The 24,184-nt window shown below is 36.0% G+C and overlaps 1 protein-coding gene across 1 annotated transcript in view; it reads right to left on the bottom strand.

Moving 5' to 3' along the window:
• The window catches only part of LOC145672544 (uncharacterized), a 72,042-nt gene extending 53,881 nt beyond the window's left edge, over positions 1 to 18,161 (bottom strand). Inside the window, exons 1-2 of the mRNA XM_081741703.1 lie at positions 17,807 to 18,161; positions 10,571 to 10,994 (exon numbers count right to left, since the gene is read on the bottom strand). Of these exons, the coding sequence (XP_081597829.1) occupies positions 10,571 to 10,994; positions 17,807 to 18,048 (666 nt within the window). The 5' untranslated portion in view covers positions 18,049 to 18,161. The remainder of the gene's footprint in view (positions 1 to 10,570; positions 10,995 to 17,806) is intronic.
• Positions 18,162 to 24,184: the final 6,023 nt, after the last annotated feature.

Raw genomic sequence — 24,184 nt, 5'->3', positions numbered from 1 at the left:
TATAAAATATTTTGGTAAGGAATATGGTAATCCTACGAGAAAGCTGATCTATAACAAAGGCAAATCAAAGAAAAACAAAATATTCAGAAATTCGGAAATTATTTCAAAGGTAGCCTATATACATATGGGTGCAATCTACCAGCACACAAAGAAGTGAAAATATACTCTCATGATATACATATACGTAGGTAAAACATACCACGAGAGCATAACATCCGGTGCTACATTAACACATTTTGGTTTTTGACAATTTTTCAATCCCTTGTGACTTTGTTCATATCCATTCGAAATCCGTCATATCATGATCATAGTATTAGTACTAAAGTACTATGGATATACATTACCTCGTCTGTCTCACTTGCCTTATACTGTTGTACTGTGCGACCAAGCGCTGGTTCCCTTTTCTTGAGGTCGCTAGTGTCGCTTTCTTTATATCATAGAACAGGTACTTTTACAGAGTTGTCAACGGCTTAAAGCGCTAGGAAACTAAACGTGCTAGAGACAAAACCAGAAAGTAATCGAGAGGGAGATGCAGTATCAATAGTAGATAATACATGTTGTTAGTCCTTGGTATCTTATCTTTCTTAACGATCGGCATACGGACAACAGAAAGAATCATTATTTCAGAAAACTTGTGCTTTCTTCTAATATTAAACAAGACGGCTTAATTTATTAAATACTTATTATTATTATTATTATTATTATTATTATTATTATTATTATTATTATTATTATTATTATTATTATTATTATTATTATTATTATTATTAATAGTTATGATGCATTTGTTATATCAAAGACGTCGTAAGCGGTGGGTGATGACACAGGCAGGGACGGATTAAGGGGGGGCTTAGGGGGCTGTAGTCCCGGACCTTTGGATGGACGAGGGCCTCCACTCTGATAAAAATCTCAGCTGGTTATCTAAAAAGAATTAAGAAGATACCATCATCATCATAAAATAAAATATGACCCAAAATATAAACATATTCCCTTAACTTTCACAGAAATATATTAGGCGAAGTGAGCAGGGGACACATATTTTTTCTAGCCCCGGGGCTTCAGATGGGTTAATCCAGCCCTGGACCCAGGGCCTCACAAAGCCAAAGAACCTAAATATAATTTGACACTGATTTTATAAAGACCCATCGATTCAATGTAAATACAAACAATTACGAATTCGGATATGTTTACGTAAAACATTACATAATGGTGGCTTCAAACAAACTTATAATCTATTCTTGTAGTATTAGGCCACTAACATAGGTGACAGGCAGTGAGTTTACTTTAACATAGCAATAATGAAAGCAAACAAATCTTTCATTTGTTTAGCACTAAAAACATCGTTGAGATTAATTGATTTCCAAAGTTTATTATTAGAGCCAAGATACCGAATATCGGATGGTTTCCCAATATCGGATACCGAGAAATATTTTGTGTAAGGTGCTGCAGCCTAGTGACCGTTATCGTAACTGCACATCAATCGGTGGACCATTAGACGCCTGAGTTGCGATACCTCTCGCAACAGGTTTATTTGTATGGTGAAGTGTTTTGTGATTTTGACCTTGTGAAATATTTCTATACTGCAGTTGATTGCCTTATGATTATAAAGGTAACATAATCATACTCATAGTATAATTATAATATAGGCCAAGAAAAGTAGTTTTAAATTATATAATGTTTTGGTAGTTTGTTTCTGTTTACTAGATATATATAGTTGAAAATTGCCACACGACCTACGTTGCCAAATATCGGATAGTACACAGGTTCCAAATATCGGATATCAGATATTAGGTAATGGTATTGCTGATGTCATTCTTCGAATATTACAGATGATAGAAATCGTTCGAAGGAAGAAGCGGGATCCTGAGGATATGCTCCAGCCTATTGCTGCCATCAATGAAAAGAACATGGGGTTCCTCAAGGCATCCAAAATTTTCAATGTTTTGTTCATAGCGTATAAACTTGACAAAGGTGTTGGAGATGGATACGATGTATCTAATGTCTTAAATGGGCACACCAAATGTTTAAGTACCAGAAAAGTCTACATATTTAGAAAGTTATCTGTTTGATAGAACTATGTTTAGTTAAGATAAAAATACATATGTACATATTTAGAAAGTAGGCCTAGTCTATTTTGTAGAATAACGTTTAGTTAAATCTACATCTTTTGCAACTTTACGTTTTGTGTATGTTTACACCATGTAATATAATCAGAATAATGCACAGTTTTCTACAATTGTGGTTTTCCTTAAATACGTCTAATTTAATTTCCGTCCGATGTTAAGACCCCTTGCTAACCGATATTGGGCAACCATTTTCCAAACTGAGAAAAATGCCACTCTGTACCTCTTTTAATATTTCTTTATTGCTTCTAAACTTTGAAATTATAATCTTCAAAGATAACAGAACATTTAGAAGAGGCTAGGTAAAATATCCCCCCATTCGGATCTCCGGGAGGGGGATGGCTTGGGAAGGACTATTGGACGAGAAAGTAATAATGGGGGGAAGACAAACAGAGAAAGAAAGACAAGGAAGAGCAAAAGGTTTAGGATAGGGACATGGAACGTACGTACTATGTTACAGGGAGGAAAATTAGAAAATCTTAAAGAAGAAATGAAACAAAATAATTTAGATTTGGTAGGGTTTGTGAAGTTAGATGGGAAGGTAATGGGGTATTGAACAGCGAAGGATATAGAATGTTTTACTCAGGTAATGAAAAAGGCGGTCATAATGGCGTAGGAATAATTCTTGGAAAGCGCTTAAAGGAGAAGGTAGTGAAAGTAGAATTTATTGATGACAGAGTTATGATGTTAAGACTTAAAGGGAAAACGAAGGATCTAGTGGTGATACAGATATATGCACCGACGACTTCGCATGCAAATGAAGAAGTAGAGGAAAATTATGAGAAAATAGAAGAAATTATAGATAGGGAGAAGAAGGGTGCATGTATAATTCTAATGGGAGATTTCAATGCAGTTGTGGGAGAAAAACTGGAAGGTAGTATTGTAGGCAAATATGGTTTAGGCGAAAGAAATGAAAGGGGAGAGGGACTGGTGAATTTCTGTAGACAGAATTCACTAGTAATTGGGAACACTTGGTTCAATCAGCACAAGAGAAGAAGATATACATGGAAATCACCAATAGACGGCGGAAGATATCAGATAGAATATGTTATGATTCAGGACAGGTATCGGAATAACTTAAAGAACGCGAAGACCCTTCCCGGGGCTGATATTTTCTCTGATCATAATCTTGTGCTGGCCGAAGTAGATATTCAACTGAAAAATGTAGGCAGAAGAAAAGTAGGTAACAAAGTGTTGAATACTGAAAAGTTGAAAAACGAGGAAATAAGAAATCTTTTCGCTGAAAAATTCGAAGAAAAATGTTCAAACGAGGAAACTATAGGCGCAGGTAGTAACGCACGGTGGGAACATATTAAACGTTGCTTACAGCAGGCTGCAGAAGAAACAGTAGGTTACCGCGAACACAAAACTGCTAAGAAACCATGGGTTACAGAGCAGAGGTTGCAGAAAATGAGGGAGAGGAAGATGTGGAAACAGGTTGATACAGAAGAGGGCAGAAAGATGTACAGAAACTTAAATAATGAATTACGAAGAGAAACAGACAGAGCGAGGGAAGAGTTTTACAAAAGAAAATGCGAGGACATAGAAGAATTAGAAAGAGTTGGGAAATATGAGGAAATGTACAAGGAGGTGAAATCTATGGAATTTCGGAGGAAACAAGGGAGTATTATGATGGCAGTAGAAAATAAGAATGGGAAGGTAGTCAGCGAGAGAAATGAGGTCATAGGAAGGTGGAAAGAATACGTTGAAGACTTATATGAGAGTAGGGATAGACCGTGTAGCCTAAATGTTGAAGTGGAAAATGAAGTAGGCGAGGATGATAAAGGATTTAGTATTCTTCGGGATGAGTTTGAAAAGGCTATATCCGAGATTAGGAATGGAAAGGCAACAGGAATAGATAACATATCAATCGAATTCATCAAAAATATAGGAGACAAGGGAAAGAAAGAATTGTGGCGACTATGCAATGAAATATATGAAACAGGAGAATGGCCAAGAGACTTTCTGAAAACGATCATGATACCGATGGCTAAGAAATCGAACCCAAAGAGATGTGAGGATTATAGAACTATTAGTCTCATATCTCATGCAGCTAAAATTCTGCTCCGAATACTGAACAGAAGGTTATATGGAAGAACAAATAAAGATGTTGAGGAAGAGCAGTTCGGGTTCAGAAGAGGTAAGGGCACAAGAGATGCTATTGGATTATTAAGGGTGATCGGTGAAAGATTTATAGAAAAAGGGAAAGAGATGTATGTTGTATTTATTGATCTAGAAAAGGCTTTTGACCGCGTGAATTGGGAATTGTTGTTGGGAGTTCTAACAAAGATAGGGTTGGAATGGAAAGATAGAAGACTCATAAGAAACTTATACATGAACCAACAAGTAAGTGTTAGGATAGGGGAAGAACTGACGGAAGAGAGTGCAATTGGAAGGGGAGTTCGACAAGGATGCTGCCTCTCGCCAACACTATTTAATGTCTATCTAGAAGAGATAGTGAAAAAGAGCCTACATGATGATGATGGCATTTCGGTAGGAGCTAGAATGATTAGATGCATAAGATTTGCAGACGATATGGCGCTTGTTGCAGAATCTGAAAAGAAAGTCAATAAAATGTTAGAAAAAATGAGAAAGAGCTTCGAAGAATATGGGATGAAAATAAATGTTAGAAAGACAAAAGCCATGGTGATTGGAACGAAGGGGTCTGTGTCAAATATAAAAGTAGGAGGGGAGAAAATAGAACAAGTGAATAGTTTTCGATACCTGGGTAGTATTCTTAGTAATGACATGAAATGCGAAAGTGAAATAAAAGCAAGGATAGGAATGGCGAAAGAAGCCTTTAAAAGAAAGAAAAGACTGTTTTGTGGGACCTTGAACAAAGAGTTGAGAAAAAGACTCATAAAATGCTTCGTGTGGAGTGTTGTACTGTATGGGAACGTGGACATTACGTAAAGGTGATGAAAATCGACTTGAAGCCTTCGAAATGTGGGTGTGGAGAAGAATGGAAAGAATTAGTTGGGTCGAGCGGAAAACGAATGAGAGAGTGTTAGAAATGGTGGGTGAGAAAAGAACACTTTTAGATATTATTAGGAAGAGGAAGAGAAACTGGTTGGGACATTGCCTAAGAAGAGATTGTATCATGAGGGACGTCCTAGAGGGTATGGTGGCGGGAAAGAGAGGGAGGGGGCGAAGGAGATTACAATTAATGGGTGATATTAAAACAGAAAGATCATACGCGAAGACGAAAAGGTTAAAGGAGGACCGTGGAGCATGGAAGCTTCTCAGCTGCGGCAAGTGACCTGCCAATAAAGGCAGAATACTTATGATGATGATGATATCAATGAAATATCTGTTGTTAAAGTTTGTATTCCTTTTTTTGAAACAGTATCCGATATTCGGCACCTTTCCAATATTATTATTATTATTATTATTAACTATTTTTAAAAACGGAGGCGTTACAAACTTTTCTTGCCTAGGGATCCGCAAATATTTCTCGCCAAAGTCATCGTAAGAATTTACTACTCCGCTAGCTGTATGTTGCCATACTAAATTGGAATTAATTTCTTTACAATAAGCAGCGTTCGAAAAATGCTTCTGTCCAACTCAAGTGTAATGTCAAACTGCGGTGTATCATTTCTGTAAACCTCTCAGATTTTGATATGATTTTACTTACTGTTTTTGTAAGGATACATCTGGGGTGGATGAGACATGAAGTAGGTGAGCTCAGTGCGTGTACCCTGCAGATTTCAGTGAACTAGAAACACCTGATAACTCCTTGTCATACTTTTCTTGGAAACATTCGAAATTCCAGTACGATCAATCTGTTCGCACAGAGTGTGACAGAGTGTGTAACTACATGAGTGATTAAACGGAACGAGTCGTGTGGTCTTAGTGAACTCTGCGTAGATATCTCATCCTCATTAGTGTCCGTAATTGTGGTTGTGTTTTGTTTACTCGGTAGGTGTACTTGGTAGAATAAATAAAAGTTAGCATTTAGCATTCTGGTTTCAAAATGGCTCAAATCTCGGGTTCAAATCATAGATTCGTCTATTAGTAGTAAGAACTATTGTTCCGCGAACTATGGATTATAAATCAATGTTACTGGCGAAAAGTCCAATTTTCATCACTTACTAGTTATCCGACTAAATTTATCAAATTTTCTCTAAACACAGTATTAAATAATTGCAATACTGTGTTCTGAATAATATTTCAAACGACATTCGATTTCACACGACATTCGATCAAACAAAAATGCGTGGATTTTTTTTTGTTTACTTGGGACGCACATTAGTGACACATATTCTGTAGTTGGTAACCCTGCTGGGAAGGGATGTTTTGATGTTAGTTCCAGTTTTGGCCACGACCCTCTCACCGCTCTGTCGACCTATAGAAGTCACTGATATTTTGATATTTATGATTTTGTGGCATCCTTCGTTTGCTACACTACATAACTTCTAAGCTTTTTCTCCCAGTTAGCTGGGGTCGGCTTTTCGGATCACTGACTTCTACCTGTTCCTATTCGCTGTAACACCACACTGCACCATGTCGTTGTTAACACAATCTCCCCACTTCTTCTTTGGCCGGCCTCGAGCTCGTTTCACACTCACTTCTATAGCATCTGTTCGGTGAACTACGTATTTCAAAGTTCTTCTTACATGCCCAAACCATCTCAATCTACTTTCTTGCAATTTTTATGTTACTGATCTCACCTTTACTGTTCTCCGGATCACTTCATTTTTAATTTTGTCCTTTTGTGTCACGTTCATACATCCACCGCAGCATCTTCATCTATACAACATGCAACTTCTATTCCTCTTTCTTCTTCGTCATCCAACATTCCGCTCCGTATAATAAGGCAAGTCTCACTAAGTTTTGTAAACTTTTCCTTTAAGGCGTATTGGTACCCTATGGTAACACAACATCCCTGGTGTGCTTCTCTCCATTTCGTCCAATCTCTGCTAATTCTGCTATTTACATATTCTTGTATTCCTGCATTATCCTGCAGAATTGATCCCACGTACTTGAATTTCTTCGTGACTACAACCTCTTTTTTGTCCAGTTGTATTCTTGATTACATTTTTCCTGAAAGGACAATGTAAATATTGTCTTAATTCTACTAATTTTAAGCCCTTTGCTTTCCAATGCTCCTCTCCAGGCATCTAATTTCTCTTGCACATCTGTCTTGGTCTCACTTACCAGTGTGATGTCACCCGCAAATAGCATATTCTAAAGTGCTAACTCTTGGATATCCTTTGTAAGTTCATCCATCACAGTTGCAAAAAGATATGGGCTAACCGTAAGATTAGATACCTGATGAAGTCCCACTTTAACTGAGAACTCTTCTGTTATTCCGCACGCGCTCTTTACTCCTGTCCTACATCCATTATACATGTCTTGAATTACACAGATGTATGTGTTCGGAACATGCTTCTACTTCAGTGCCCACCAAATAAGATTCCGTGGCACACTACCTAGGTATCATACGCTTTCTCTAGGTCGATGAAAACCATATTTTCTGATAGTTTCTGCACTTTTCCATTAGCATCCTAAGTGCAAATGTTGCATGTTTGGCGATCGCCTTGGCAGAAACCAAATTGGTTCTCTGCAATTTCGGTCTCTTTCAATTTTGTTTCTACCTCTCTCTCCCAGAGCTTCATTGCATTGCTCATAAGTTTTATTCCTCTGTAGTTGCCACATTCTTGCATATCTCCTTTGTTTCCAAAAAGCAGTAATTATGGGTGCTTCTCCATTCATTTTGCATATTTCCCGTTTCCAATACTCTATTAAGAAGTGTAGTAAACCACTGCATTCCTTCTGTAACTAAACATTTCCATGCTTCGATAGGAAGATTATCAGATTTTGGAGCTTTAGCACTTCATGTTTTTCATGGCAGTTTTCTACCTCTACCACGGTCACAGGCCGAACCAGTCCCTGATTCGTGGACAGATTTTCGCACATTTCCCTCGGGTTTTCTTCATTAAGAAATTCCTGGAAATGCTCCTTTCACCTCTTCTTTATCTTCTCCTCACTTGTCAGAACATCGTTATTTTTGTCCTTGATGCAGCGTACATGTGAAATAACTTTCTTTTGTGTCTCTCTCTTACCTTCAAAAGCTTGTATATGGTCTTTTCTCCCCGTTTTGTTTCCAAGTTGCTTGTATATACAACTCACCATAAGCCTTGCCTTTTGCTACACTAACTGTCTTCTTCGCTTCTTTGTAATCCATCAGATCTAGTTGATTGCCAGAGTTCTGCCATTTTTTTCGTGTCATTCCTTCTTCTTCTTCATAGCTGCCTGAACTAATTTATTCCACCGACATGTTTCCTTATCAGTGAGGCCTCTTCCTTTAGTTTCTCCCACAACTTTTCTTGCAGTTTCCGTGAGTGCTACTGATACTCTTGTCCATTCCTCTTCCAGGAGTAACTCTTCTTTTATTTGCAATACTTGGGATGTGGTGATTTCCTTTCGAATCTTTTCAGCACTTAGTGTGATATCTTAAATTTTATTTTAACATGTAGATATGAACTGTGTAATAATCTGATGTAGTGCAATTTGAAAAATATAACTCTATGTTGGGTTGGCGATACTGTTAACCTGGTGCTATCACTGAGTATGTTAGACGTTGTCCCTCTGCCGATATTTACATGGTACAACTCTTCAAAGTTTTATAACTATCCGTTTAAAAGTTACACGATCGTATCAAGATAAATGGTCCACCCTGTATATATCATTTAAATTTTACGAGAAGGTTTGGAGAAAAGTTATGGAGGTAGTAAATTACCCTAATCTCCTATTTGGCTAATGCAGAGGTGTTCTTAGATTTTTCTTTACGTGTACACTGTACACTACATTTGCGCCAAATATCATTTATCCACAATTACAAGTTCTGATGAGCAAGTAAGTGAGTCAACGGCAAAATATATAAGATTTTCATGGGAAAGAAAAGAGAGAGGATTTCTGCTAAGTACTTTAACATTAAAACTCAGTATTCTACTAAATCATGGCCCGATAGTGCTTAATAACGTATTCAATTGCCATTTTAGTCACTTGAATCAAAGAAATATTATGAAAGTGATAAATAAATCTTGAGTAAAAGAACACGTGGCATATGCTAGACTTCTAGAACTTGGCTTAGTACTCCTGCCATGTCCCTGGATTTTTAAAATTATCATAATTATTTACAGGTGACTTTTGTTCTAGCACCGTTTAGAGAATAAAAGCTGATAAAAATGACAGTGGATGAACAATTAGTCGTAATTTAAAATCAGCTCTAATGAGATACGAACTAAAGATGAATGCTAAATTAAAATCCAAGTGTAAACAAAAGTACCCACTTAAACCTAATCTCACGATCACGCCATCAATTCAACACCACTCTCTCTCGATCTCTCACCACATCCAGAGATGGAGTGGGTCAGTGGGAGGTGGGTCCAGGTTTGTGAGTGGGTAGTGGGTCAACAAGACATGACCCACTGCGACCCACCAACATCGTGACCCACCGACCCACCTTGACCCACCCTGCTTCAACGACCCGCTACGACCTACCATGCTCAGTACATTGTAGGCAGTATCTTCTGAACAATGGTGAATTTGTCCACTATTTACTTTCAAGGCCTTCATTTTCTATTTACGCTTGCCATTTAGCTACTACTTACATAATTCTTTTTCACTTGTTTCTATTTACGTACCTAAGATATCTAAGTAAAAAAAAAAACTTAAGGTACTTTTGGATATTGATATTTGTAATTGTAATAGTAGCAATAGGAGTTATTTTGATTTGAGACTGAAATTTCATCCTATTTTCCACTGGAAAGTATCTGTAATTCAACAAGGAAATAATTATATATGACAATTAAATTGAAATTCACCGTAACAAATATTTTACAATTTTATATAGTGAGTGTCGGATCCACCAGTATTGTAACAGAGCGGTATTTGGGCGATTGACCGTAGAAATTCAAACTAATTAGTAATAATTCCATAGCCTTGTCTTATTACAAATGTATACTCTTTATTCAGTTGAGAGGACGGCATGGATCATGGGTCAGAGTTGGCGACGGGTTTTGGTGGGTGGTGAGTCAGAGTGGATCATGGTGGGTTGTGGGTCAGAGTGGGTCACGGTGGGTGGTGGGTCAGTGGGTTGTTTTCATTGACCCACGCTATCTCTGCCCACATCATTTCGACACCAAACTCACTCAACCTCACATTCATACAGCAATATGACCTCAAGTTTACATCATTTCAACATCACACTCAGTCGACCTCATGTTCACATCATCCTCTCGATATCATGCACAGTCGACATCACACTTACAATATCATTTTAGCACCACGCGTAAAACATGATTTTGATATCACCCTTACTTCATTAGATTCAAGCCAACTGAACATAAGTGCCAACCTCGCGATTTCGGGCACCTTTGTGCATAAAAATGCACACAAATACTTTCAAGAAAAGATAAAATGTTTTGTTATAAATAACTTACAGCATAGCTAGCACCATCATCCCAAACGTATTTGCCCATTCCGTTCAACATCTTTCGTGACACGTGACCTTCATACACATTACCACTGGTGAATATAATTTCAACTTCCTCCTGCGGAAGTTTCTTCCTCCATGTAACTTCTCCTTCGCCTTCCTGTTCCTCTTCTTCTGTTTCCTCTTCGAACTCTTCTGTTTCTTTAGTTTTACGTCTTAATATTTTGGAACCTGATGTTTCTCCATCTTTTGTGAGAGACGTTTTTGATTGTTTCGCTTCCAATTTCGAATCTTTCCCCACCTTTTTCTTTTTCTTCGATTTGGCAGACTTTGAAACTTTCTCCTCTTCAACGACTGTTTCCTCTTCTTCAGCTTCTGGTAATTCTATCACCTTTGAGGGCACTGGTGTCACACATCTTATCGATCGCCAACTGTGAACAGAAAAATATAAAAATAGTATTGAAAGTATGTGGACTAAGGCTGTTAAAATTATTCGAATAACAAATTTTGTTCGAATATTCGAATAACGATTATTCGAAAAGTCCATTATCCGAATAATGATTATTCGAAAAATTCATTATCCAAATATTCGAAGAACTATTATTCAAAAAATCAATTATCCGAAAAACGGTTTTTCGAAAAACCATTATCCAAATATTCGAATAACGATTATTCGAAAAATTCATTATCCGAATATTCAAATAACGATTATTCGAAAAATTCATTATCCGAATATTCGAATAACGATTATTCGAAAAATCCATTATCCGAATATTCGAATAACGATTATTCGTAAAATCCATTATCTGAATATTGGAATAACGATTATCGAAAAATATTCGAATAACGATTATTCGAAAAATCCATTATCCGAATATTGGAATAATGAATTATTCGAATGTTAACAATACCAATGTGGACAGAGCAAGAGATAACCACAAAGACTTTTATTCGCAAAGTAAATGTTTGGAACTAATAGTCAAAAGTCATTAGATTACGTTAACATAAACTCTGTGCTATTTAAGTTCTGTCTGTATTTGTTATTGTTTGCAGCGAGGGAACCTTTTCTCACCTTTAACCGATAGTTCAGAAGTGAATTGCAAGTGTTCAGCTCAACTAGCGTGGTCATTCTCTGAAGAAGCAAGTGATATTTAGAGTTCCAAACTATGATATACGAAAGTATGGATATCTATCTATCTATATATCTATATATATCTATATATATCTATATCTATCTATCTATCTATCTATCTATCTATCTATCTATCTATCTATCTATCTATCTATCTATCTATCTATCTATCTATCTATCTATCTATATCTATATCTATCTATCTATCTATCTATCTATATATATATATATATATATATATATATATATATATATATATATATATATATATATATATATATATATATATATATAAGTTTGTCAACTAGTGTTAGGCAAGAGACAGCGAAAAGCAGATTTTCGGAATAGATTCAGGTCTCAAAAAAGATTCTAAGTCGTCTATTCAAACCGGAAGTAGTAGAAACCAATCATTTCCTGTTTCAACATAGATCACCAGAGCAGAAACGGTCATAACTATTCTTTTTATAGCAATAACTAGTCTATTTGACATCGATTCAGTGTCGTAAGAACAGGTTCCATTTCTGACTTTATTCAACCGGAAGTGGTATAAATCTACCACTATACCCGGTTTCAATGATGCTTTTCATAAAGCAAAAATGCTAATGAGATAGCGAAAAATGGGCTTTTGATGTAGATTCAGCGTCCCATGAAAAAGTTTCATCTCATCCTTCATTGGCTTATTTAAATCGGAAGTGGTGGAATTGTAAGATATCCGATTTAAAGAGCGATTGTCATAATTAAAATGGTAATACATAACGAGAAGTTATTTTTATTAAAACCGATTCAGCATCCTAAGAATAGGTTCCATTACTACGTTCATTCTTCTATTGCAAGTGGAAGCGATAGAAGTCTACTAGTACACTTCTGGTTTCAATATTGATCCTTGTAGAACGAAAACTGTAATAGGATATGGCAAATAATTTTTTTGATATGGATTTATGATTATGAAGATCAGATTTCATCCCAGATCTTATTCCTTTACTGAAACCGGAAGAAGTAAAACTAGTACAAATTTCGGTTTGAATATTGATTCACATAGAGGAATAATTGTTAACAAAGAGCAAGAAACTGTTTTATATAGATTGAGTGTCCGAAGAACAGGTTCCATTTCTGGCCTTATCCCTCTCTTTTCAATCCGAAGTGATAATCTACTACTTCCGGTTTCTGTAATGAATTCCCATAGTTTGAAAATCTAGCGTAGTTTCAATATATATGAAACGAAACTCAACTATTTCTTTATAATTTTTTTATTTGGAAATTTCACAACTTTATCTTTGGTCAATTTCCACATTATCCAATAGCAGTATTTGCTTAAACCTCCAATGAAACACATACAATGCTTCATCAAAATTGAATTTCTCTTTCACTAAACTTACCGCGGAACATGTTTCTAAAGTTAAGTGAATTCACCTCATTACACTTAACTTATGCCAACTTCCAAAAATAAGCCATATTGAGTAGGCAAGGAAACATACTTCATGCCTTTTTTTTAAAATCTCCTTCTCCTTAATTAAACCTCTATTAAAATCAGAAGTGGTTCAAATTAACGAGTTCGGGTTTCAACATTTATCACCATAGAACAAAAATGGTAAAAGATAGCTACAAGGGCACATACCATCACAACCCGCAACACCAGAAAGTAGAAGTGACTGAAATGTATTACTACTTCTAATTTCAATACTGATTTCCGTAGAGCAACTAAACAATAAAAGATATTGAGATTCAGTTTCTTTGCAATCGATTCAGCGTCCGAAGAATAGATTCCATCTCCTCCCTTAACCTTCTATTCGAACTGAAATGGTTCAAATTAACGATTTCAAGTTTCAACCCTTATCGCCATAAAACAAAAACAGTAAAGGGAAGCGAGTTTTTTTTTTTTTTATGGATTCAGCATCCGAGATACAGGTTCAATCTGTGATCTTATTAATCTATTGCAACCAGTAGTTATAAATGTGCAACTTCAAGTTTGAGTATTGAATTTGCATAGTTCGGAAGTCTATCATACTGTGAAACGAAACTCGTTTGTTTTCATTACACGTATATTGCCATTTGCGACTGGAGAAAGGTTCCAGCAAGAAACTGAAAGAAGCACTGCTGAAAGGGTCTGGTATAGCAGGGTGAAAAGTGGCCATTCACGGATTGCTGTGATATTTATACCAAATGTACCTCATATCCAAAGTCAACTGTGGCCACAAAATCAACTTGAAATTCCTTGGAATTTCCAAGTTATTGTGGAAAAGTCGAAAATAAAAGAAATGTTCACATCTCGGAAACGACATGAGTTACGAGGGTGAAAAATATATTAATATACTTTGCTAGAGGGACTTTACAGGAAACGAGAAACAATGCATACGCCTTTGAAATTTCTAGCGAAAAACGCATCGTAAATATTCGAATTCAAATCTTTTTGTTTCATGTTTGAATGACCACCTTCTATTTTCCACCATAGATGTAACACCAACCCATCTATAATATATTTTGACCATGGTTTGCTACCTTAGTTACAACTTAGTGTAAAATCATGAAAACCTAAGTTGGGATGCTTTATTTTGCCTGCAAGATAGGCAACACACGTTACGCCATAAATGTTTTGGCCAGCACGAATATACTGTGAGAAGTCAAGGATGGTCCACTTTGAGTTTCTGGCTGATTATGAATCTCTCTACATGGAAATATAACTCTTATAATCTTACCTATTCTAGAAACCGCGTGAGAGCGCTAGTGCTACCGATTTTCAATCTGCCTTAGTAGGATATCTATATTTTCAATCATGACTTAGAGAGAAAAATATTTTCTTGGAACAAGTACAATTATGGGAGTTATATTGCCACGTAGAGTCATTCATGACGAGTCAGAAACTCAAAATCGACCATCTTTGACTTCTAACAATGTTCGTTCCGGCCAAAACATTTATGGCGTACCGTGGGTTGCCTGTCTTGCAGGCAAAATACAATATCCCAATTTAAGTTTTCATAATTTTACACCAAGCTGCAACTAAGGTATCAAACCATGGTCAAAATTCATTATAGATGGGTTGGTACTGCTTCTATGATGGAAAATAGGAGATAGTCACCCAAATATAAAACAAAAAGATTTGAATTCAAACATTTTCCACATGCTATTCGCTAGAAATATGAACAGTGAAATACATTATTTCCTGTTTCCTTTCACCCTCGTAACTCAAGTCGCTTCCGAGATATGAACATTTCTTGATTTTTGAATTTTCAACAATAACTTCGAAATTCTAAGGTTTTTGAAGTTGATTTTCTTGCCAAAGTCATCTTTCGATATGAGACACCTTCGATCTAAATATCACAGCAATCCGTGTAAGGTCACTTTTCACCTCATCCGGATATACCCTTTCCAAAGCTTAAAACTCTTTTAGGATTTATGATAACAAGAGTTACCATAGCATATTGTTGTCTTTAACCACTTATTTAGGTCCTATAACAGGCATTAAACAGGGATTTTTTATTGGTCAAGTCAAGCATGGACCAAAGAATACCCCAGATGCATTTTGAAACCGGATGGTCAAGTTGGCGGCGCCAAGTGGGGGCGAAGGGGCGTGACTGTTTTTTTTTTTTTTTTTACTTAAGGCAATTTTCAAAATTTTTTCACGCCCTTAGTTTTCAAGATATCAGATTGAAATTTTGCATTCTGATTGTGTGCAATTCTGAGTATTTCCCAATTTTTTAAGACCCCTACACAAACTCGGGCCCTGGCCCGAGGGGCGCAAATATTCCAACTTTTCAGAAAATTTTCCGTATTTTCCCGAATTTCCCGGTTCATATGTATGATACAGACATGTTAATGGTACCGTTGGAAAGGAAGTGTTATACTGAAGAAAATGACGTTTGAACCATGATCCTAGGCCAAATATAATGTAGGAAGTTTTTAGAATATATACAAGGTGGTAGAAATAAGACCGAAAAAACTTCTGGAAGTGATTCTACAGCTAAAAACAAGGGGAAAAGTTCAAATAAACATAGCTCCAACTCCGCGGCGTTTTTGAGCAGCAGCCGTCCGATGTTTCGCCGGCCTCCCTCTTCTAAGTGTAATATTTGCCAGACAAATAGGTATTGACGTCGGGTCAAAAGAATGTAAAGAAAGTCGTATCCCATCAAAATGATGTCACAAACAGATGACTTAAAAAAAATAACAGCAACAGCATAACACAAATCAAACACAAAATGAAATTATCATTTATTGTGCTAATTTCAAGGGATTGGTATAATGGGGATTTATTCTTGAAAGTTTACACGTAGGTCAATGCATTTTGAGCACTTCAATAAGAATATATTGATTATACAATATTTAAATTTCGAATTGTCTCTAAATTAAAGGTATAGTAAGGATACGAAAAGGAGAGTGATTAATTCCAAGTGGTATTGATGACAACGAAAGTAGAAAGGGTTGCGCCATTGCTGTATTACAACTTTCTGCATTGCGCTACTTGGAATTAATTCGTTTCCATCATAGATTTCTTTCCTTTCTACTTTTAATTTTGGCGATTTTCTTTCAGAAATATAACTAAATCGCCACTGTTTCATTATTCAGATAACCATTTGAAATTTATTTATTTTACCGGAATACAAACTAACTTACTTCACTCCATAATTTAATCAAAGAGAAAACTGCGAATCGATAAGTAGAATCGTTTAAAAGGGTATAGTAGACTAGGGTAAGGTAGGATAGAATCGAATAGGGTCGGGTTAGCTTAGGGTTAGGGATGTTTGGTAAAATTAATTTGTACTGTGGTGGTTGCGTAAAAATATCAGCTGGAGCGGACAATGTAAAGTTCAGTGGCGGATCCAAAGGGGGCGATCGGGGCAATCGCCACCCCCTCCGAAGGGGAAACTTTTTTATTTTATATATAAATGAAACCCATCCCAGAGTTTGGAGTTCTTAATAGTAGCTCTAAGTAGCAGTATTACAACCCACCGCCCCCCTCGGAAGTCCGTCCTGGATCCGCTTCTGGTAAAATTTACCCCTCAGTTCTTACAAAATTACAGTTTACAATACGTCTCTTTCTAGTGAATTTTGGGGCTTAAGTTTAGAGTTGCCCCTCCAGTTTCAAACCTACAAAAAGCAGTAAAAACATTAAAACGTGCAGTTTTATTATACAGATCCGTAGTATAAGTAGTAGTAGGAGTAGGAGTAAGGGTAGTAGTAGTAGTAAGAGCGGGTTAGAAGCCCCGTAAGGGATCGTTGGGTTGTGTTCTCGACATAAAATGGGTATGCTGCTGAATCATGAAATCTTCCGCGTCTCGCAAGTAGTACCAATTTCCACACATCTTTCCTCGTATTAAACATAACTTTACTACCAAACTTACACATCTAAACATCACATAAGAACTCCAAATCATAATTTCTTACCTCATTTCTCCTGTTCCTAATTTTTATTTTTTTAAAAAAAGCGTATGGGCAACTCTTAACTTAACCTAATTTCAGAAAGAGATTTGATGTGATTTGATTTTGAGTTTAGCGTCCCGTTCAACAGCGAGGCTATATGAGACATGGACCCAGTTTAACGTGGGATCTGAACCACATGAGGTCCCGCCGCGAATCGAAGTCATTCTCCAACGCTACTTCGAGAAGACAGTAACATATGAAGCGCGCCGTTATTGTAGTTAAGTAATGAACCACCAGATACCAAACTATAACATCTTAATTTCTTTATGTACACTCATGTCCAAAATGATTGTCGCATATCTTTAACTGTCTTCTTGTAACAATATAATTTTATAATGGTTTTGCAGGGTACTTTTAATACTGATACTATGTGTATAATCTGGAAATGTATATTTGTGGTAAATTTCATAGGAAAAGAATTATAAATACGAAAATTAGAATGAATAAAATAAAATGTTGCTAAATGGACAAGAAAGTTTCATTTTCATTTTATTGTTCTTATTTACTGCTCTTTCGACATGAAATTTGCCACATACATGTCTTTGTCGATTATACACATCCTAATGTTATAAGAAATACCGAGCGAATTCGTTATCAAATTATATTCCTACAACAACACATTTATAGACATGGGACAATAATTTTGGACATGAGTGTACGTCCGAAATGTAAATTAAATAAGAAAATATATAGTGCTACCTTGTGATGACTTGACCCATAATTTCTGTAATAAATAAAGCAACGACATCATCTACAGTAGTGTAGACTCTCTCACTATCATCAATTCTTCTGCATTTTTTTCGCCTTACTGGCAAATTTTCTTCTCCTTCTGATTCTTCCTCCTCAATGAATTCTTCGCCTTCGAAATCTTCACCAGATACATTACCTAGACTCTCACGAAAGAAAGCTAACTCTTCTGTATTTGTAAAAGGTTTAGACATGGTAACAGTTCAGAACCATAGACAGCAGCAATATCGATAAAACAATGATTTAGTTTCTTTACTCAACTCAAATAGGCTTTATCATTTAGGGAACAAAGTAAATTTATTCCGTGTCATCAATTTCATAACATGAGCATATGCCTAATTACTTAGGCACTTACGGCTCAAGGCCGCAAATGAGATCCGAAGCTTGAGGAGCTCTTATTTGATAATAAATGGAATACCAGACTAAGGTGGATCCAAAAAAGGAATCCCACTTGGAGCAGTATCGAAAAATAGACATCTTTATTAATAATCACAAGGTTCCCATAATAGAAACCATGAGGCTGATTAGATACTGTGTATTTGTAACTTTATAATCACAACACAGTGCAGAATTTTCCTCTTTTGGTTTGCAATTTTTTTTTCGGATAATTAATATACTAATGTTAGTTGCATCGCGAATGAAAGTTTTCGATTCTGTGCAAATGTATCGTCAATCACATGTGATATCATAGGAATTTTGGTAGCACAGGATTTATGTAAGAAATGTTCGAAACACAATGAGCAAGGTGAATAAACGGAAAAGAAATTCTACTGACGAAGTTGAACTATTAAATAGTATAGACTCTAATCAGGGACTTTTGTTTTGGATTTTTACATCCAGTATTAGCAGAGCCGGTTCTAAACTTTAATTAAATGTAAGCAAATGATATTTAGACGCCCCCAAAACCGTAAGAGTGCCGTGGAAAGTTGTGATACACAAAAATCTTCAAATAGTTGTTACAGCTGCAAAATTTCTTCAATATCTGTAGTCTCCCTGTGAGTATTAACGAAAAATGACGAAATTATAACTGATTGACTGTGGATGAGTACAGAACAAAGTTCCAATTGTAATAATGAAAAGCATTTTTTAAATTAAATAAGCACAAGACACAAGTACGATATATAGGGCCTACGCCCAGAGGTATTTTGGTAAGTACAATTGAAACACAAAAGTTGAAACAGGATAAAACTTATAAGCTTGAAGTCTAAGATTAACATGGGTTTGATTTTGACAAAGAGGTATGCTCTTACGCTTCACTAAAAGCATATTTACATAGTATTTGCTAGTGATACGATTATGGTATTTAGCTCAATTTCTTATTTTCTTTTTTACTGAAAAGTTTATGTTATAAAGACACTTTCCTGGCTTTCAATTTAGCAAAACCTCTTATTATTGCATTCGTATCCATTTCATTGAGTGTGCCATTTTCAATGACCATCAAAGCTAGGCCATTTAATCGTTCTTGAGATATAGTTGATCTCAAATAATTCTTTATTAATTTTAACTGAACTTGTTTAATACACAACAAATGACAAAAGTGTGTGCTTTAATCGATATTTAATTTACCTTCGATTCAATTTCGGAACTTCAAAATCACCCTCCCAACGAAAAAAAAAAAAGTATTTCCAGGCCCTTTAGGCCTGTAAAACAATTAAGTTCTTTCATGTCTCGGATATAGTATACATGAAGCTGCATCAGTTCCCGAAGGAGTAGGACGTTCATACTTTTAGGGATTATCCATTGAGTATGTACGAACCTACAAAGGGGGTAACAAAGCGACTTTTATTTACTTATCGACTGATACGAAAATAAAAAAGAACGTACCTGTATTTTATATCTGCATGTGTAGTGCCCTTGTGCTTTATCTATGACTATGTGTGTGTGGGGGGGGGGGAATTTAACGCATATCGCCATGTCTTATGCACATGGATACTTCTTACTATTGCACTGCGTAGAAAATTTATGGTATTTCATGTAGAAGTGGTAATAGAAGGGTTACATGCGTAGGATCGAAACTGCGTAGCGTCGAAACTGCGTACGATCGAAACTGCGTACGATCGAAACTGCGTACGACCGAAACTGCGTACGATCGAAACTGCGTACGATCGAAACTAAAACCGGCGTAGGATCGAAAACAGATAAGGTCATATGATCAAGCAATAAAAAAACAATTATTTTATAATCACAGAATATTAAGTAATAGTAATTTTTTGAAGTTATATAGGGAAAAACCGGAGTAGGATCAAAACTGTATACGACCGAAACTGCGTAGCGTCGAAACTGCGTAGGATCGAAACTGCGTAGGATCGAAACTGCGTACGGTCGAAACTGCGTAGCGTCGAAACTGCGTAGGATCGAAACTGCGTACGGTCGAAACTGCGTAGCGTCGAAACTGCGTAGGATCGAAACTGCGTACGATCGAAACTGCGTACGGTCGAAACTGCGTAGCGTCGAAACTGCGTAGGATCGAAACTGCGTACGATCGAAACTGCATAGAAACGAAACTGACAAATAAAATAGTGACAAATATAATTAAATAATCATACAGGGGTGTACCCAGGAAGTTTTTCTTGGGGGACTATGACTTATTCAGGAGGACCAAAAAAGCTAAGTCTTGTCACAGCAGGGAGAAAGGAGAAGCCTCCCCCCAAAAGCCACTACTTCTGATCAAGTTGGCAAATTCCTTGTTCAGATGATTGCCGTTAAGTTCAATTGACTTAGCTTAACATTTTCTTAGTTACCTAGTTGCTGTGAATTGTCACTTCTTTTATAGACTTTGCAGGTGGCACAATCGAAGGTTCATGTAATTAGTTCAAGTTTTTGCTAGTTTGGGCTTCGTCCCAAATTTACTAACTTCCAGGGTTGTTTTGTTTAAAACAAAATATTTAAAACAAATGATTAAAACTTTTTTTTAAACAATTGATTTTGTTTAAAACAAATTTTGTTTATGTTTTAAACATTTTGTTTTAAACACGTGTATTTTGAAGACTTGTCTTAAACATATGTTTATTTGCATTTTATTTTATTTTCGTAAAAAAAAATCTTCCAGAGCAAGAGAACTGTCCAAAGTGCTCCTCAATCAGAAGACTATTTTCTTCCCATGTGAATGGTTTGATTTCTCGTGGCTACAGCAGGTCAATGTGGTGATCAACAATTTATTTTGTCTCTTTTCCTCCTTATTTTTAACGTATATTGTATTGTTTAAATGCTTCTCAGTTAACTTGCGAGAAAGTGTGGTAATCGAAGGTTGGACTACTTATAGAACTGATATTAAAAAATAAATAAAATAATTATCACGGAAACAAACTGTTGTGTTGTATTCATTGCGACGTTGAGGTTCTGAAATTAAAATATCGCAAGCATTCGTTTGTACAGTACATGTTAGTTCTGTCTCCGTACAACATGGAATCGTTTAACATGGGTTATACGTGAAGAAAAGGACATGATTTGGTACAAATTTATTAGAGTAACTCAAACTCAATCAGGTAAGTAAACGATCAAACGAGTTTGTTGCAAAACGTGTAAGAAAGAAATGGGTGGTTTAGTTCCAAGAACGAAAATCATTATGAAAAATACAATGCTTGGTAAAAATGGAAACCCAAACAAATGGTAAAAATGTTGATCCGAAAATTGCTTCTGATGAATCTAACGTCAGTGGTGTGGCTGAGATGCAACTGGAAACTTCAGGTAACAATTAATTTTGTATCAACAATATCTTTTACATTATATTATGAAAATTTTATTTCGTACCTCTTCCCCACCACAGTTCTAAATTTTCTTTGAAACTTTACAACTTGGCATAGCTTGTATGAAGAGACCAGGTGAGAAACGCAAGGTATGGCAGTCGATCGTGTAACTAACCAAGTGTGATACTTATTATAACGTTAGTGCTGAACGTCAAGGTCTGGGACAATTTGATCTCAATTTGTTTGTTTGTATGTATGTACCACGCTACAGGGTGCAATATTCAGTCTTTTAACATTAATTTTTGAGGATAGAGACACGAGGCGTCGGAATTTGCTGTATAGATTTTGACTGCGATCCCACGTAAAATTTCAAAATTAGTGGGTCAGATCCCACTTTAAACAAAAAGCCCTGTCTCATATAGCCTTGCTACTGATGCAAGTTGTAATCAATCAAACTAAACAAACTAATTTTATATGTTTCGAACAAACTTGGGTTGCAGGATAAATTTGGCTTCAACTCAACATTTAGAGCACAAGGGATCCAAGTTCATTTTCAGAAAGGTTCACTTTTGCTCAGCAAACGTAATATCTTCGTAGCATAGGGTATGAAATAAATGAAACAAAAACCACGGGAAAGCGTATGGACTAGAGTTTCATAGGACAACCGCTAGACAAGGGCGTTGACGGAAGGGGAGGAGGGCTAATTTTCCCTTCCCCCTCCTTGCTCATACATTTAAGATATTAACATTATACTTGTATTGTGTATGTTGCAGCGTTGGAATGATTAACAAGTCAAGCTCCGAATGTCATAGTCAATGATGCATAATTACGTTACATAAATGCAGAATGTGTTCAAAAGAATACATCGACGTAAAATGTCATATTTTCACAACCACGAATCCGAGATGAAAGAAAGAAAAACTACCTGAAAAAAAGGAATCTAGAATTTTGTATGATTGCCGCTAGATAGGGGCGTTCGTTTAGAAGTCATCCGTCTTCTACCCTGAATTTCAGATTTTTGGGGCAGTAATGCAGATTTAGAAACATTTTGCTTCGCAAAGTCCAACATTTAAAAATTGAAGTCTTTGCACCGAATAAATACGGATTTTGATCATTGGCTGTAAGAAGCTATAGGCCTATATTGCTTTCTTGTATATTTTTTTTACCCAAGGATTTCAAAGGTGGCTATACTTTCGAGTTTCGGGAATGCTTAAAATTCAGGAAATTGGACCTAAGCAACTTCCCAGTTTTAATCATCTGTATGTTCTTCGTATTTATTCGGTGTAATTACCTCAGGCTTATTCTGTTGGACTTTGCTTATCAAAAGATTTCTAAAACTGTCTTACAGTCCCCAAAATCTGAAATGCAGGGTGCGGATGAGGGTGGTTGCCCTCCTGTTCCACTGACGCCCCTACTAGAGGCTGTCATATGAAACTATCCCACGCCTTTTCGCATGGTTTTAGTTACATTTGTTTTGGATTCTTGACTGCGAAGTATTATTTTTTGAAATAGAATTCATTTGCTGAGGAAAACTGAAGTTTATTGAAAATGGATTTGGATATATTGTGCTCTGAACGCCCCAAATATTACCTTTCGTCAATAAATTTTTGACTCAAAAAACAACCAATTACATAGACTTGCAGAAAATATAAAGTTAGCACAATATGAAGTGTGCTTCAAACATTACTTTTCGAAAACCTAGCCCTATTATTATAAAATAATTTTATTAGCACCAGTGTTATGAAATAGTAATCAAATTTTGCAACAAAAATCTCACCCGTCTCCACGAAACGCTAGCTTAGCCCCTAAAGGCATAACTACAAAATTTTTAGAAGCGGTAACTCGAAATGATTTTCTTTATGGTTAAAATAACCGCACAATAGCATTTCTGGTAAAATTCTAGCCCTCATGTAACATGACACCATTTGCATTTGAAATTTCGAATACTAAGCACAGATGTTCGCCATGATGCTTGATAGCACCATCTGGTGTGTCAGACCACTTCCAAGTTTCATCATTCTCTCTCAATCCGTTCTCAACGCACAAGGATGGTGAGGACTTTTGTTTTGCCATGTATATTGATAGATTGTGTGAAACCTCTATAGTTGGTAAATTTTAAAATCTACCTTAAAATCTTATTATATCCAAGAAAATACTTACTGTATGAGAGTCACTTGCAAGAGGGTGTAATAAAAGGGGTCGTTATATGAAATAAGTTGAGAATTACTAATCTATACGGAAATGTTCTGTACCCAACACTGTGTAGTCTTAAAGAGAATTAAATAAATGAAAAGATCGGTTGAAAGAGCAAAAAGTCTTAATAAATACGTGATTAAACGATTTTGAAATATGTTTAAAATCATATTTTAAACTGTTCAAAATGTTTAAAACATGTACTTTTTCGTGTGTGTTTTAAAACATCTTTAAAACATTTTAAACACTTTTTTCATGTTTTAAACACGCGTTTTGTTCTTTTTTTATATAAAAAACTGTATTTTTTCCAACCCTGCTAACTTTTGACCAAGTTGGAAAATTAGAATGCGTTGTTGCCAATATTTACTTAAAAGACTTCCGTTTCTTTCAATTGACATTTGGATTAGCATTTTCTTACTTACCCAGTTGCTGTGATTTTCAATTTCTTTAT

This window comes from Thermobia domestica, chromosome 2 (assembly GCF_964235325.1).
Source record: "Thermobia domestica chromosome 2, izTheDome1.hap1.1, whole genome shotgun sequence".
Lineage (NCBI taxonomy): Eukaryota > Metazoa > Arthropoda > Insecta > Zygentoma > Lepismatidae > Thermobia > Thermobia domestica.
Note: the sequence above shows the minus strand (reverse complement) of the source record. Positions and strands in the feature narration are given on the sequence as shown.